The sequence below is a fragment of the Halichoeres trimaculatus genome, unplaced genomic scaffold (genome assembly GCF_033239565.1).
Source record: "Halichoeres trimaculatus isolate MK-OKI-2021-1 unplaced genomic scaffold, fHalTri1.1 fHalTri1_scaffold_227, whole genome shotgun sequence".
NCBI classification, from domain to species: Eukaryota; Metazoa; Chordata; class Actinopteri; order Labriformes; family Labridae; genus Halichoeres; species Halichoeres trimaculatus.
In genome coordinates, this window is record NW_027437222.1 from 375,001 (window position 1) to 392,761 (window position 17,761).

The window sequence follows — 17,761 nt, forward strand, 5'->3', positions numbered from 1 at the left end:
GTTGGACCAGCGGGGGCGCCGATGCCTCCGTTTGCCCTGCGAAGCGGCGAGAGAGAGAGAGCGCAGTGACAGAAAGTCAGAGAAGAAGAAAGACGCGTCTGTGTGAACGCGCTGGCTCTCAGAGGACACAGACGCTCGTTACCCGTTGTTTCCTGAGCGGACCAACAGGCTCTGCTCTCATCTCTGACTTAGCAGACGAGCTTTTGCCCTCTTCCTCCTCCTCCTCCTCCTCCTCGTCCTCCTCCTCCCCTTCCTCCTCCCCCTTGGCTCTGCTGGGCTTTGCCTTCTTCCTCTGCGGTTTCTTCCTGGGGCTCTCAGCCGCCTTGGAGCTCGGCCTGCAGTTTGGCAAAGCAGATGATCTTAAAGGAAAAAGGTAGAAGGTCAAAAAGGTCAAATCAAAGCTCCTGAGACCACCAGGACCTGGACCAACACTGAGCTTCTCCTCCTGAGTGTGGTGCTGCTCATACCTGCAGATCCGCGCAGATCTCCTCAGTGATCTCCCCTCCTCCTGCGCCCCGTGCTCCTTCTCCGTCCTCTCCTCCTTCGCTCCTTTTCCTTTGAGCTTGTTCCTCCGATGAGGAGGAATCTTGATCTTCAGCCTGATTCCCTCCTTCTGGAGCTCGGAGGACGCCTCCTCGCGGGGTCCCTGCTTCTGTTCTGGTCCAGGTTTGGAGTCCTTGGCCCTGCATGGAGCTGCCTCCTCTCCGTTCACAGCCTCCTCCTCCTGGAGCTCCTTCTTCTCCTGCTGCTCCACCTTCACAGGAGGACCAGGACTTCCTGTCCCCGACTTTCCTGAAGTGCTTTGATTTTTCTCCTGCTCAGCCGTCACTGCGTCCTCTTCCACGGCGCGGTGGGACACTTTCCTCGCCCGTCTGTCCATCTCGTCCACGCCGTCGTCTTCCTGCTGCAGCGCGGTTTTCAGCTCCTCTTTGGGTTTCTCCTCCTCGCTTCCTGCCGCCGGTCTCCTGAGCGCCCCTGCGTTCTGAGGAAGCGTGGAAATGCGAACCGAGCACACTTTTCCCTCGACGGATCCGAGGAGTTGATCGGGTTTCAAAGACACCAACAGCGGCTTGGTCGCCTGGCCCGGCGCCTGGCCCGGCGCCTGGCCCGGTGCCTGGCCCGGCGCCTGGCCCGGCGCCTGGCCCGGCGCCTGAGGAGGAGGCGTGCTGAACGCGGCCGGCGTCTCCCCCTCCACAGGTCCCTTCCTCAGCACCGACTGCCGGCCCGCCTCCCTCTCCTCCTCTGCGGCCCTGATGCTGGGCCCGTTCTGCTCCTGCTCGGCAGAGCACGGCGCCCTGTGGAGCTCAGACGGGCTGCGAATCACACCAACATGACCTACGACTTGACCTATGACCCCTATGACGCCGTTCTGTCCCTCTTTGTGCGCCAGGAGCACAGACGCTCTCCCGTTGGTCAGCTCTTGCCTGGGTTCAGAAACCGCCTGTTGCTGCTGCTGCTGTGAGGCGGCCGGACCTCCAGGGGGGGCTGAGGAGTCTGGTAGGGACCCGTCCCTGGCCTGGGCGTCTTTGGTCTGGATCACTGAGGGGTTACACACGATGATGCTGCTGTTGTTCAGGTGGTTGCTGTGGAAGCTCTCGGCCAGCTTCAGCTCCCTCTTCTTCAGCGGGATCTTGGCCTGCTGGCTGCTCCGGACCACCGCTCGCTCCGCCTCCTCCTCTTTCTTCACTTCCTGTTTGGGAGGAGGTGCCCCCGGTGTGATGACCACGGACACGGCATTTCTCGGGGCCTCTGTGTCCCTGGACTCTGATTTAACGATGGTGGTGATGGTGCTCACGCGGTTATCAAACACGGGCGGTTTGTGGTCCGTTCTGTCGTCCTTCACCTCGGCCTCCGAGTTTTCCTGCGTCAGAGAGTCAGTCTGCTCCTGCTTTACCTCTGAAAGACACACAACACAACACTTCAACTCCTGGAGACAGGAACCAGGACAGAGACAGGCAGAGACAGAGACAGAGACAGACAGAGACAGACAGAGACAGAGACAGAGACAGAGACAGAGACAGACAGACAGAGACAGAGACAGACAGAGACAGGCAGAGACAGAGACAGAGGAGAGGAAGACTTCTTCTTCTTTAAACCTTGGATCAGAGGTTTGTCTTCGCTGGCAGTGGCGTCCTCTTTACTCCCCGTGTCTGTGTCCTTGCCGGGCTCTGGGTTGGCGCTCTCTGCAGCTTCATCTCCTGAGACGTGAGCACAAACCTCATCACACAAACTCCTAAACTCCTAAACTTTCACAGTTTCATCCAACCTTTCCCTCTGCTGAGAGCTCATCTGGGTTTTGAAACATCAGAAACATGTTCTGATGGGTTAACCCCTAACCCTAACCCATCCACAAACACACGAGTTTTTTTTTCAATGTTTGGACACTGCGTACCCTCATCTTTGTCTGCAGGGCTGGTACTTCTGGTTCCGGCCTGGCTCTGCTCCGGATCCTGACTCTGGTTTGGCTCAATCTGGGCCTTCAGCAGCTCCAGAGCGTCAGCAAGGTCGTTACGGGTCCTGAAAAGTCAGTGTTGGTTACACAAAACACAAACGTACTTAACGGAGCCCAGTCATATCCTCGTGTTGACATAGAAACGTCTACCTGACGATGCACTTCCAGGTGGATCCATCCAGATCGTCCTGCTCCTCCGTGTACAGCCGGATGTTCTGCTCGTGGTCCAGCTGGAGCCAGTACATCAGACCCTGGCGGTCCCGACCGATCGGCTGCAAGCGCATCTTCTCCGGGTCCTCCTCGTGAATCAGCATCTTGAACTTTAAGTTTTCATCAAACTGACACTCGCAGAGATACTGAAGGACAGGAGAGGAGAGGAGAGAGGTGAACAGACGTTTCATTTCCTGCAGACGGAGTGAAACAGGATGTGCCGTACTTTGAGGATGCTTGACTTGCACTCCATGGACATCTCCTGGTAGCCCTTCTGCTCCAGCTCCCATGCCCAGGTGTTGTTCAGTTCCTGGCAAACCTTTAACGGACAGAAATCAGCAGCAAAGTGTTTCAGGTTACCAGCTGTCAATTCGCTCAGTCATTGCAATTTGGATAAGAAGACATTTAGATCATTTTATGGTTTCTTACGTGATATGAATGTGTGTAACACTAACCCAGATCTTCACAGAGCGCAGAAGATTTCTTTCACGTTTTAGATTTTGATCCTGTTTTCTTCCTCAGGACAGTAGGATCTCAATTTCCAGGTTTAAAGCTAATTTACTTTCACCTGGAAAGAGCACTTTGGACCACTGAGCAACAGGTTGGATCTTTTCCTCCTTGGTTCAGCTTCTTCCCAGCTTCAGTCAACTTTTCTATCACCTTTTCTCAACAATTCTTTGTGAAAATATGTGTAGCTTGTGCACCTTTCCCTTAGCACACCTTAAACACTATTTTATTTAAGTTAACTTCCCATTACTATGATCAATGACTGTCTTTAAGCTGTCGGCCATTTTATCAAAATGCAGATAGAAAAATGCTCAAGATATTTCAGTTTACATGTAATGAAGTTAGAGTAAAGTACATTTTTATTCTCAGATGAAAATGCTAAAGCTCTCACCTTTGCAAGATATTTCTCCCAGCGGTCGGTGGTCACAGACCTCCCCAGTTTTCGGAGCAGCTTCACATGGAGCTCCACCAGAGGTTTGGGAACTGGAAAACACAAAGGACGAGTTTAACAAAACACTGAGCTTAAAAGTGCATCACTAAACGAAGAGTATCAACAAACTTTCTTTCTTTAGTTACTTTTTTACACAGCTTTGAAGTCTGCTTGTGGATGATTCAAGTTCACCTGAATCAAATCTACGAACCCTCTGCTTATGAGGCAAAAAGAGAAACATAATCTACATCTTGTGGATCTACATTTACCATTATACCAGATACTATTTTGTCTGTCTGTTACAGGATACCAACCGTATTCAGTGTCAACATATGAGATTCATTAAGTTGTAGTATAGTTATTATTGTATTATTAATAGTTCTCTATAGCACCATAACAAAGTTGTATTTCTATTGTTGTCATTGTGTTTGAGTGTAAAATGCTCTTAAAGGAAACAGGCTGTGCTCTGTGAGGCAGCTTTGCGGTCCACTAAAGTGTAGGAAATTCCAGTTTTCTCTGTTTGCATGTTTGAGTTATTCACTGAAACAAACCCATGAGTCACGATTGAGAGGACGTAGTGAATCTTATATGACTGTGAAGTGTGAGCTACACAAGCTCAGTGGTTGTGTGTTAATATCTACCTTTACTGAAGCTGTAGCAGTTTAAACTTATGGAGGATAAACAACAGAAGCAGCAGTGGTCGAACATTAGCTCGTAGCTTGAAGATAACTCCCGCTAAAAGCTGAAAAGACGCTAAAACCGCAGAAGTGACCATGAAACATTTCGTTTCATGTGGTTTGGTGTAATAAATTTACTGTTTTGCTTCTTTTTACTCGATTAATAAAAGTTAACGGAACCCTCGGTGCTAACCAGCTAGCCAGCAGCTAAAGCACCTACTGCGCCTGTGCGGGCTTGACAGCCTCCACCAAGAAAATAACATCCTCTGTTTTTAGCAAACATCAGCCGCTGTTAGCTCACACAGGGCCCGAAAGGAGGGACAGAAGCTGATACCAGAACAGAACCACGACAACCACGGACAGAGCACCGCTGTCAGCCCGGTGCTGAGCGGGAAGGCCGGTGAAAAACGACACCTGACAGCGGTCCGGAGCTGGCTGTGTGTGGTCACCGGGCTGTGCTGCATCACGGACCCCACACACCAACAGCTCAGCGTCAGTGGACTCCAACACGAACAGGGTCATCAACAACCTGTCACTGGAGCCGGACTACGACTCCACATGACAGATCCGGAACCCTGTTCGGTCTGCATCAGGGGCGTGTTGACACTTTTTACACAGGGGTGTCTCAGCTGAGGCACCCAGTAACACAGGGGTGTCTCAGCTGAGGCACCCAGTAACACAGGGGTGTCTCAGCTGAGGCACCCAGTAACACAGGGGTGGCATGATCACTGTACACAAGCACAAACAAAGGACGAGCACATGATACCAGCTACTATTATTATTCATGTTCTGGTGAAGTTTGGTTTAGTTTTTAACTCCAAACAGGTGAAAACAGTGTTGCAACTCGACACCAGCCTCCAGCTGTGAGAAATGAAAACGATGTGGAAGTGCTAAAAAATGCAGTTCCTTGACTGTCCACTTGAGGCTGGCTCCAGAAACACTATAAGCTACATACACACCAAGCCAGAAAAAGATGGTTTTTACAGCAAAACTCAACAGCCTCTGCAAAATAAACCTATGTCTTAAAAAGTTATTTTCTTTAACGGTGCCCTCTGTAAACATCCTCTAATAGACTGAAATAAGGACGATGATGTCACATTTGAAGTACGTAAAACTGCAAGCAACGTGTGCATTGTCCACGTGGGGGGATACTTTATGAGCAACTTGCCTGTTTTTGCGTTTAATTGTAAAACATTGATCATTAAATCTGCTTAATTTTATCCCTTCCATTAAACTTCAGTCAGACGTGTTGTATGTTTGTTAGTATGAAGGGGAGTTCATGTTGTGCAGGTTAAGTGTTAATGTAGCGCCACGTCTGAAACAATCTCCTGTCACGGCAGACAAAGTTTCCTGACAGATATTTATTTTCTCCCCTGACTAACTCATAAAACTACTTGTTAATATTTTTCCTCGTGTTTAAAGTACGTATCAAACTCTACTTTCACACAGACAGCGACTGGCAGCCTGTGTTCACACAGTCCAGAGAGTTGACTCCAGCACAAGGCCTGCCTCTGGTCATAGGGGATCAACCATAGTAGGAATCTATTGGTGGCCCCTGGGGTGACCAATTGGACCCCAAGGGGGCCCCATACCCTGGCCACCCCTCTCGTCACGCCCCTGGTTGCTACCTTTAACTTTAGCCCCAGCTCTGAACGTGTCCGGAGGAGTGAGGGATCTGGAGCTTGGCGTTTTTACGCTCTGCGTTTTCCTCTCCCCAAATGTTTCAGGTGGGAGTAACGGACGGAAACACGGAGCGGGCTCTCCATGTGGAGCCTCAGGCTGCTCTGCCGAGCCTCACACACTGCACAGTGTCCGTCACCCTCCTCATCCTCCCAGTGATGATGATGATGTTGATGGTGGTGGTGGTGGACCCCTTCTCCTTCGGTTTCAAGTGTCGCAGCTTTCCACCACTTCTTCGCCCCACTGCCACCAAGAACACCGAGCTCTCACCTGTCGTTGTGTCCCGTAGATACCTCTCCATCTGCGGGAAAGTCATCTCGGGCAGGTCCAGCGCCGCTCCGTACCGCTCCAGGAACGAGCAGACCTCCGCGAAGCTTGGGCAGAGCGCCGGGCCGGAGCTACTCAGCACCACCGGAGCAGCCATCTTTCCAGGCGGAGAGGAACAGGAGGGGAGGGCCCGCTGCTGGGATGCGACTGTGTGCGAATGAAATGAATGGAGGGAGTGAAGCATCTACCGGTGTCAGGCTGGGGCTCGAAACCGAGGCCACTTCCGGGTCAGGCTTTCAGAGTAAAACAGGTCTGACACTGTTAGGCACAAACACATTATTACTGTTCTCATCATCATTGCTGTTAATTATCATACAACTGACTGTTTATTTCTGTGAGTATCTGATATTTGATATTTGTGTGGTTCAGTTTGCACAGAGGCCTGATGACATGTTTAAAGATGTTAAAATCAATAAAAATAACGATTGGAGAAAAAAAAACAACTTGACAAACTCAAACCAACCTAATCTAACTCACACACTATCATACAACCCAGACAAGACATTAGAAAAACAACGAAAGAGAAATAAAAAAGACGATAAACAAGGACATACCACTTCATTAAAACATCAATTACATACATTTAAATATTTTAAGCCATTGAAGTCGTATAATAATCATCATAATCAACTCACTCCAACCAGAAAATATCGTCTGCAAATAGAATTTAATGATGTGTGTGAAATGTGTTGATGTATTGTGCACACATATTAAGGAATTCTCAGATATTAATCATATTGTGTAGAAAACATGTTTATTGTCATGTGAACATCAAGGCAACATGTTTACCTACAAAATGTAACACTTCCTCTGCTAGCCTCAGTTACTGCTGTGCAACTAATTTCAGATAAAATAGATTACTAAAGGGAAAAAATGAATATATACATTAGGAAAAATATGGACTGGCTGACAAAGCGGTTATTCAGACACAAATAGAAAACTTTTCTCTTAAATCCAATTAGAAATCAATCACAGTAATTTAATTATACAGAGACATGAAGCCTGATTATTGTGCCCAAATATTTAAACATTCCGCCGCTTAAAATTGATTTAGACTTTTTATTTCATACACAAATATTTCAATTTCCGGTTTTACTGTGGTTAACTTTCAGTAACTTGATGCATCTGTGAGAAGTTGGGAGGACCAGGGAGGGCAGAGCTAGAAATGCCCAGAATTCAACGCGATACACCATAATCAAAAACTGTCAAAAAACGTTTTATTTTCACTCTCGAGCGTCTTTGATTGAACAGTTTGAAGAAATCTTCCGTGAAGTGAACGATCCGCGGAAAAGGCCCAACGAGCATTTCCCATGAAGCTGCTGTTTTAAATGAACAGTTTGTGTCGTTCAGTGTCACAGTCCATCCACTCCTCTGCCTCGCTGCATGCTGCGCAGATTGTCACGCTGTGAGGGATGATGAGGCGTTCAGGGACTGTTGGATTTTCCTAAAAAAAGAGCATTATAATTCTATTTTGATCAACAACATAAATCCCAAGATGAACCATTTCAAAATAAAGGCTTAAGTTGCTGCTACTGTGATTTCCCAGTAACGACGGATTATTTACCGAGGTGATGTTTTTCTGCCCACTCTGTAAGTCTGTTAGTTTGATCATGTGACTCCTCAGTATTCATAACAAATGTCTGCCTCAAATAAAAATCTGATGTAGTCGAGCATTTCTCTAAAGAAGAACCCATTTCACTGATGACTTCCCAACCTTTTGTTATCGACATCAGAAAGTGCAAATTTACGAGCTACATTGAACGCAGCGAGTTAACGTGGAAAATCTGAGTTTTTGTTCAGCACCTGAAGGCATCTGTATGCAAATCAGACGGAAGACGTTTTCCGTCCGACAGGAAGCGGACTGGAAAGTTTGGTGTGTGTTGTTTCATCTGTTGAATGTGTCGTCGGTGTCGTCTTCAGACCTGGAAACGGTTGAGGGTTTGATTCCTGCAGCACGGAGCCGGTCAGCTCAGATATGACACCGGAACACACACGGTTCATGTGAACGGAGCACGTTGGTGGTGAGTTCAGGTTCATGTTCCCGCTTTACAGTCATCACTGTGTGTCATGGTGTGTGTGTGTGTGTGTGTGTGTGTGTGTGTGTGTGTGTGTGTGTGTGTGTGTGTGTTTAATGATGGGCTGTGGTTTCCTCCTTCATTAAAACACCCTGTGCTAAATGAACTTCTTCCTTTGGAAGTTAAAGTTATCTAAGAGTCACTAAAAAGTCTGTTTGAGTTTTTCCTCCTCTCCAGAGTTTGTCTCAGTCATCAGTGATCAGCTGAATTAATTAACTAATTAATTAATTACTCAGTCTGTGGAAGAAGATTTCAGTGATTTCATCAACTGAAACTCTCTTCAATAATCTTATCACTGCAGACCCTGACCCAGCTGAACAAAGGAGTGTGTGTGTGTGTGTGTGTGTGTGTGTGTGTGTGTGTGTGTGTGTGTGTGTGTGTGTGTGTGTGTGTGTGTGTGTGTGTGTGCTGTCTGTCACGGGTTGTTTTTAGCTGTGGCTCGATAAACAACATGAAGAAACATGTTTCACTATTTTTAACCTCCAGAAATTCAGACCAGCTGCTCAGAGGCTCTAAAACCACAGGTCAGCGCGTTTCCAGGAGCTCTCCATCTGTTTATACTGGTTATCAGTGTATTTAGTCACGTTAAAGAGAAGTTACATGATTGATTATTATTCATATTTGTTATACTAAGGTTTATTTTTTTTAAAAACTTTGCAAACGTGTTTTTTCAATTGATTTTTGTGCAGTCACGATACTTGATTTATTTGTTAACTGGTTAAAAAAGGCTGATGCTTTTTCAGAGTGTTTGTCTTCTTCTTTTGTACCTTAGTGTTTGAAAATATCTCAGAAAAAACACCGAGCTCTTGAGCGACCAGTGGCAATATATATTTCTTAATTTGATTAACTTTGATTTAAAGAGAGTACGACTCTTAAAAAATGACACAAACTGCTGCGTCAGTGGGCTGCTTGGTTCTTCAAAGATTAACTTTACTCTTCAAAAAGTTTGAGTTAATCAGTTTATAAAATGTTGAAAAGTGTAAGAAAAAGAAGTTTCTCAGAGCCCAGAGTTTTGTCTGCAGATAGTTTTTTTATGTCCAGGTCTGCAGCTCAAAGACCTTCATTAACCTTCATAAATGATCAGATTACTGGGAACATAAAGACACTGCAGCTGTTTGACATCTGACATGAAAAATCTGAAAACTTTGAATCAAAACTTGGAGAACTGTATCTTCATCATGTGTGATTCAAAGCTGTGAAGTGTTGATCAATGTGAAGCTAACGCTGAGCTGATCCTGGGCAGGAGGGTGGAGGTTCCCTCAGGTGGAGGTTCCCTCAGGTGGAGGTTCCCTCAGGTGGAGGTTCCCTCAGGTGGAGGTTCCCTCAGGTGGAGGTTCCCTCAGGTGGAGGTGAAGTTAAACGTTTTATTTTCATGATATAAACACAGGACCTAAAGTGGTACAGACGCAAAAATAATGAACAAATGAGAAAGATTAAATAAAGCAGGACGGGTGGTGCAGGATGAACCATGTTCTTGTTGCTGAAGCAGCTTTCACAGTGAGACGCTCTGACAGGTGAACTTTGTGCTGCTCCAGGTGTGAGGGAAACAGCTGATCTGACTCTGAATCAGACTCTGACTCTGACTCTGACTCTGACTGAATGTGACTCTGACTCTGAATCAGACTCTGACTCTGACTCTGACTCTGACTGAATGTGACTCTGAATCTGAATCTGAATCTGAATCTGACTCTGAATCAGACTCTGACTCTGACTCTGACTCTGAATCTGACTCTGACTCTGACTCTGAATCTGACTCTGAATCAGACTCTGACTCTGAATCAGACTCTGACTCTGACTCTGACTCTGAATCAGACTCTGACTCTGAATCTGACTCTGAATCAGACTCTGACTCTGAATCAGACTCTGACTCTGAATCTGACTCTGACTCTGAATCAGACTCTGACTCTGAATCAGACTCTGAATCTGACTGACTCTGACTCTGAATCAGACTCTGCCTCTGAATCAGACTCTGAATCTGACTGACTCTGACTCTGAATCAGACTCTGACTCTGAATCAGACTCAGACTCTGAATCAGACTCTGACTCTGAATCAGACTCTGACTCTGACTCTGAATCTGACTCTGACTCTGACTCTGAATCTGACTCTGCCTGGTGCCTTGGTTGCTGTTGATCTGGCCTCAGGCCCTCACTGTGTGTTAAAGAGTCTCTCTGGGACTGAAACCTGAACAAGTCTTTGTTTTTCTCTGCAGGTAACAGGTGAGCAGTAAGATGGCCATCGCTCACGTGGCCACGGAGTACGTGTTCAGCGATTTCCTGCTGAAAGAGCCGAACCAGGCTCGGTACCGCAGCGTGCGCTCTGAGCTGGCTGTGGACAAGATGGTGACCTGCGTGGCCGTGGGCCTGCCGCTGCTCCTCATCTCTCTGGCTTTCGCTCAGGAGGTCTCTGTGGGTGAGTGGAGCGCTCATTGGACGTCTGTCGTTGTTTTTCATGGGGACTCTGGACAATCAGACGTTCAGACACTCTGCGCTGAGGGGCTGAAAGAAAAAGCTTCATTAAACAACAAAAGCAGCTCATTCACTCATGTTACTGAGCTCAGAGGGGTTACAGAGTCTCCCAGGAGCAGACTTCACCAGGTTTGGGTCCAGACATGAGAGTTTATCCGTGAAAGACTTCACTCTTTATCAAAAACAGGATTTTAAAGTTTGATGAAGGTTTGAAGGTGTTTCTTGAGTTGATCAGAGTCTTTAGATCAGATAACGAAGCGGCCAGCTCTCTTGGACTAAACAAATATCAGCGTCTATGTTTCCTTTAATGATAAGAAACTTTGTGACCTTTGACCCTTTTCACCTAAAATAAAAGTCTCCAAACTGTTTCAAACCCTGACCCTGTCTGAACCTCTGTCTGTCCAGGTTTTTCACACCTGTTTGTTTTTTTCAGGTACTCAGATCAGCTGTTTCGCTCCCACTAACTTCTCCTGGAGGCAGGCAGCGTACGTGGACTCGTACTGCTGGGCATCCGTACACACACACACCCTCCCTCTGTGGCTGCACAAGGTACACACACACACACACACACACACACACACACACACACACACACACACAGAGTGTTACCTGGTCTATAATTAAAACACACCTTTTCTAAGAAGGGTGAGGTGTGTTTAGAAACAGTCGTCTCTCTGAATGAGTCGCTGAGGATGTGGGACTGAAGTGAAAGTGGAACCAGGCGCTGGATGTGATTCATTCTTCATTTAATACGTTTACTGACTGATCTAATAACTGATTTACTGACTGATTTAAAGACTGATTTAATTACTGATTTACTTACTGAATTACTGACTGAATTACTGACTGATTTACTGACTGATTCACTGACTGAATTACTGACTGAATTAATAACTGATTCAATTACTGATTTAATGACTGATTTAATGACTGATTTACTGACTGATTTAATAACCCATTTAATGACTGTTTTACTGACTGATTTAATGACTGATTTACTGACTGTTTAATAACTGATTTATTGACTGACCTAATGACTAATTTACTGTCTGATTTGATAACTGATTTTACAACTGATTTACTGACTGATTTACTGACTGATTGACTGACTGATTTACTGACAGATTTTATTACTGAATTAATTACTGAATTTGATAACTGATTTATTAACTGATAAACTGACTGGTTTACTGACTGAATAAATCACTGATTCAATTACTGATTTACTGACTGATTTACTGACTGATTCAATGACTGATTTAATAACTGATTAACCGACTGATTTACTGACTGATTTACGGACTGATTAACTGACTGATTTCATTACTGATTTAATAACTGATTCACTGACTGATTTACTCAATGATTTAATAACTAATTTACTGACTGATTTAATAACTGATTAACTGACGGATTTAATTACTGAATTTACTGACTGATTTAATTTCTGATTTAATAACTAATTTACTGACTGATTAAATAACTGATTTACTGACGGATTTAATTACTGAATTTACTGACTGATTTAATTTCTGATTTAATAAGTGATGTACTGACTGATTTAATAACTTATTTACTAACTGTTTAATAACTGATTTACTGACTGAATTTGAAAACTGATTTAATAACTGATTTACTGACTGATTTAATTACTGATTTACTGACGGATTTAATTACTGAATTAACATGAATTTGATAACTGATTTAATTATTGATTTACTGACTGACTTAATTACTGAATTTAATGACTGATTTACTGAATGATTTTGATAACTGATTTAATTATTGATTTACTGACTGACTTAATTACTGAATTTAATGACTGATTTACTGAATGATTTTGATAACTGATTTACTGACTGATTTACTGACTGATTTAATTACTGGTTTACTGACTGATTAAATTACTGATTTACTGACGGATTTAATTACTGAATTAACACGAATTTGATAACTGATTTAATTATTGATTTACTGACTGATTTACTTACTGATTTACTGACTGATTTAATTACTGAATTTAATGACTGATTTACTGAATGATTTTGATAACTGATTTACTGACTGATTTACTGACTGATTTAATTACTGAATTTACTGACTGAGTTTCTGACTGAATTTGAAAACTGATTTACCAACTGATTTACTGACTAATTTTGAAAACTGATTTACTGACTGATTTACTGACTGAATATACTGACTGATTTACTGACTAATTTTGATAACTGATTTACTGACTGATTTACTGACTGTATATACTGACTGATTTACTGACTGAATTTACTGACTGATTTACTGACTGATTTAATTACTGAATTTGATAACTGATCTCCCGGCTGATTTACTGAATGATTTAATTTCAGTCAGACAACTCACGTTTGAATTGTTTATTTAGCAGCAAATATATTTTATGTTTGGCGTCCAGGCTTCGGCCTCATCACCCCTCACAATAAATTTACATGGTGACATTGAGGAGTGATGAGCAAAACATACTGAACATAATTCCCCCCGGAGCCTGCAGGTGGTTGCTGGGGTGGTGGTGGGGGCAAAGAAACATGCAGCATTACAATCGCAGGGCAGCCAAGGCATTGACAGGCAGAGAGGGATGAGAGACTCCCGGTTAAAATAGACCGCCCAATTGAGAAAGTGTGATTGCAAGATGGTTATGACGTGTGAGACACGTGGTATGTGTATAGCAGTGCTGCTCGAGTTGACTGCCTGAACTAGCTCGCGGGCTCGCCCCATACCTGTTTTAATAACTGATTTAATTACTGAATTTTCTGACTGATTTACTGACTGATTTAATAACTGATTTACTGACTGATTTAATAACTGATTTACTAACTGATTAAATGACTGATTTACTGACTGATTTACTGACTGGATTTACTGCCAGATTTACTGACTGATTTACTGACTGTGTTACTGACTGATTTAATAACTGATTTACTGACTGGATTTACTGCCTGATTTACTGACTGATTTACTGACTGAGTTACTGACTGATTTAATAACTGATTTACTGACTGGATTTACTGCCTGATTTACTGACTGATTTACTGACTGAGTTAATAACTGATTCACTGACTGATTTAATAACTGATTTACTGACTGATTTACTGAATGATTTAATAACTGATTTAATTACTGAATTTAAAGACTGATTTACTGAATGATTTTGATAACTGATTTACTGACTGATTTACTGACTGATTTACTGACTGATTTACTGACTGATTTAATTACTGAATTTAAAGACTGATTTACTGAATGATTTTAATTACTGAATTAATAACTGATTTACTGACTGATTTAATAACTGATTCACTGACTGAATTTACTGCCTGATTTACTGACTGATTTACTGACTGAGTTACTGACTGATTTAATTACTGAATTTTCTGACTGAATTTACTGCCTGATTTACTGACTGATTTACTGACTGATTTACTGACTGAGTTACTGACTGATTTAATAACTGATTTACTGACTGATTTAATAACTGATTTACTGTCTGATTTACTGAATGATTTAATAACTGATTTACTGACTGATTTAATTACTGAATTTTCTGACTGAGTTTCTGACTGAATTTGAAAACTGATTTACCAACTGATTTACTGACTAATTTTGAAAACTGATTTACTGACTGATTTACTGACTGATTTACTGACTGAATTACTGACTGAATTTACTGACTGATTTACTGACTGATTTAATTACTGAATTTGATAGCTGATTTCCCGGCTGATTTACTGACCGATTTAATTACTGAATTAATAACTGATTTACTGACTGACTTAATAACTGATTTACTGACTGATTTAATAACTGATTTACTGACTGATTTAATAACTGATTTACTGACTGAATTTACTGCCTGATTTACTGACTGATTTACTGACTGATTTAATAACTGATTTACTGACTGATTTAATAACTGATTTACTGACTGATTTACTGACTGATTTAATAACTGATTTACTGACTGATTTACTGACTGATTTAATAACTGATTTACTGACTGATTTAATAACTGATTTACTGACTGATTTAATAACTGATTTACTGACTGATTTAATAACTGATTTACTGACTGATTTACTGACTGATTTAATAACTGATTTACTGACTGATTTAATAACTGATTTACTGACTGATTTACTGACTGATTTAATAACTGATTTACTGACTGATTTACTGACTGATTTAATAACTGATTTACTGACTGATTTACTGAATGATTTAATACCTGATTTAAAAACTGATTTACTGACTGAATATCCTTACTGATTTACTGACTGATTTACTGACTGATTTTTATCCTGGGGCGTCAGACGTGGATCCTGTGCGTGATGTTTCCTCATGACACCTGGAGACGTCTCCTGCTCTGCACATGACGCTGTGTGTGGTAATGTTTGGCTGTGGTTGAGGAAGTTTGTGGTTGGTTGACGTGTTTGGAGCAAAACAAACCCTGTGGTGTAATAAAAGCATCAGAAGATGATCTCCACGGCTGGAAAAGTTAATGACAGATAAAACGTGCTGCGTGGTGAAGTGTTGGACCATGAATCAGCTTCGTCTGACGTTCAGCCGAACAGTGAAGAGTCAAACTTTGCTCTGATGGTTTTAGGCTTTAGTTTTATTTAAGGAAAGAAAATCCTGAGGAAACACAGATCTGTTCCTCCTGATGTCTCTTCGTTTCTCTCATCATTATTTCAGCCCTGCTGTTTAACTCTTCAGCCTCATTTTTCAGAAATCAAAGCTGCTGCTGAAAACCTTAGTTTCATCTCTGAGCATCATCTCACCAAACGTCCTGTTTCCTCCGTTTAGAAATCTGACTCGTGTTGGATCAGAGCTGTCTGTGTCAGAGCGTGAGGCTGTGATGATTTCATTAATACCCGTGTTCGTCAGCCATCTTTACACCGCTCACCGTCAGACGGCAGCATCAGGCCGTTAAACCAGACGTCTCTTCTTGACTTCCTGTGTTTCACCGCAGCTCATTTCAGAGGAAACAACAACCAGGTTGTTCTGGTGGAACAAAGGTTTTTATTACAGAGTAAAATAAAATGAAAACTGGAGCATTTAACAAAGTGAAGAAACAGCAAAGAGCTGAGAGTGCTGCCCTTTAAGAAAGAGGGAAACATGAAGAGGACTGGACTCTCCAGTTTTTTTAATTCAAAAATAAAAACTGAGAAAAACTGAACTTTAACCAACCTCAGGACAGAGGTGTGTCAGTAAAAAAACCTGATCTTATCACATCATTTTTTCTTGTTGTCAGTAGAAAATGTCTTTTAGACTCATCCTGACCCACTGACTTTTTTTAAATTGTTAAAACAGTTCAGACCTAATTATTATTATTGTCTTTGCATAACATTTAAAAAAACATTTTCTGGACTTTTTAGCTGAATGTTGCTCACATTGAGAAAACAGGAGGATTTTTTTTACTGGAAATTAGATCCAAACACCAAGAGTTCAGGTTTCTGTAGTTTCAGGGATCCTGGTGATTCCTTCAGAGGATCCTGGTGATCCTTCAGAGGATCCTGGTGATCCTTCAGAGGATCCTGGTGATCCTTCAGAGGATCCTGGTGATCCCTTGGATCAGTGTTTCCGTATCCTAACCTTTAGATGTTACCTGACTCCAGCACACCTGATTTAAATGATCAGCTCGTTATGAAGCTCTGCTCCAGCCTGATAACGAGCTGATCATTTGAATCAGGTGTGCTGAGTCAGGTGGGGGGGGGGGGGAGGGGGGGGGGGGGGGGGGGGGGGGGGGGGGGGGGGGGGGGGAGTGGGGATAGTCACATGGTTTGTGATGTCACGTCTGGTGTCCCTCAGTTCTTCCCCTACATCCTGCTGCTGGTGGCGGTGATGATGTACACGCCGGCGTTGTTCTGGAGGGTTTTCTGCTGCTCCTCTCCTGCAGTCCGACCTCAGCTTCATCATGGAGGAGCTGGGACCGCTGCTACAACCGCGCCGTGACGCTGGCCAAACGCATGACCACGTCAGGACAGCTGGGCCCCGACAGGTGAGCCCAAAACTCAGACCAGCAGACGAGACTCTGTTTTCATTTCTTTAAATCACTTTATTTATTTATTTTACTGGAAAAAACGAGTAAAACTAGAGACGGAAAAAACAAAACAAAACAAAACAAAACAAAACAAAACAAAACAAAACAAAACCAAAACAAAACAAAACAAACAAAACAGAAAAGCAGGTATGCACATTACCATGGACAGAACAACAGAGAGGTGAAAAATCCCTCACCGATCCAGAACTGACGTTTCTGAGGGGGGGGGCAGTCCAGTCCTCAAGTCCAAGACTAAACCAAAGGTCCAAGTCCTTGTTTCGGGGGCCGGAGGAGAAATGATCAGAACAGCCCAAAATGACAAGGAGACATTAGGGAGATAAAGGTTTTTATACATGACACTGTGACGCTGAAAGATGTTTACCCAGAAGCCTTTGAGTTTCAGACATGACCACAGCTGATGTCCCGCTCCGTTTCACAGTGTTTGTGTTTGACAGAAACATCCGGATGGTTCTGTTTCATCTGCTCTCAGAGCAGCAGGGCGGTGAATGATTTCACACTCAATGATTTTCATTGATTGAAGAGGATTTCAACTCGCTGATCATCTGAAATGTGGACAGCACTGACTCTGACCCCCGGCGTCCCTGATGTGAAGACACGGGGCTTCCTCAGAAAAAGTGGATCTGAGGATGTTATCAGCTGTTTGAACACCGTCCTGGCTCTGAGAGTCTGTCTTTGACCCCCTGACCTTCGCTGTTTCCTCTTCCTGTGCAGCGACCCCACCGAGGGCTGCTTCAACTACCCGCTGGTGGAGAAGTTTCTGATGACCAAGCGCTGCTCGAGGAAGCTGCTCTTTTACTACCTGCTGTGCCGCAGCCTGACCCTGTCACTCTGCTGTGCGCCTGCGTCTAC

At 43.6% G+C, this 17,761-nt stretch overlaps 1 protein-coding gene and 1 pseudogene across 5 annotated transcripts in view; one reads left to right on the plus strand and one right to left on the minus strand.

Annotated features, from left to right (window-relative positions):
- LOC141786569 (remodeling and spacing factor 1-like) overlaps window positions 1-6,467 on the minus strand; it is a 16,105-nt gene extending 9,638 nt beyond the window's left edge. For 2 of the 5 annotated variants that reach the window (XR_012597844.1, XM_074665171.1), the window contains exons 1-9: window positions 6,227-6,467; window positions 3,561-3,652; window positions 2,889-2,981; window positions 2,603-2,808; window positions 2,393-2,517; window positions 2,097-2,198; window positions 468-1,896; window positions 143-359; window positions 1-36 (exon numbers count right to left, since the gene is read on the minus strand). The exon at window positions 1-36 is cut by the window's left edge and continues 171 nt beyond it. Coding sequence is in view for 4 of the 5 variants with exons in the window: in XM_074665171.1 (XP_074521272.1) it covers window positions 1-36; window positions 143-359; window positions 468-1,896; window positions 2,097-2,198; window positions 2,393-2,517; window positions 2,603-2,808; window positions 2,889-2,981; window positions 3,561-3,652; window positions 6,227-6,467 (2,541 nt within the window). In the remaining variant the exon portion in view is untranslated. Of the gene's footprint in view, window positions 37-142; window positions 360-467; window positions 1,897-2,096; window positions 2,199-2,392; window positions 2,518-2,602; window positions 2,809-2,888; window positions 2,982-3,560; window positions 3,653-4,240; window positions 4,461-6,226 lie in introns of those variants that run through there. The other 3 variants (XM_074665173.1, XM_074665172.1, XM_074665174.1) reach the window with 3 other exon arrangements.
- Window positions 6,468-7,429: 962 nt separating this feature from the next.
- Window positions 7,430-17,755, plus strand: LOC141786579 (pannexin-1-like; annotated as a pseudogene).
- The last annotated feature ends 6 nt before the right edge of the window (window positions 17,756-17,761 follow it).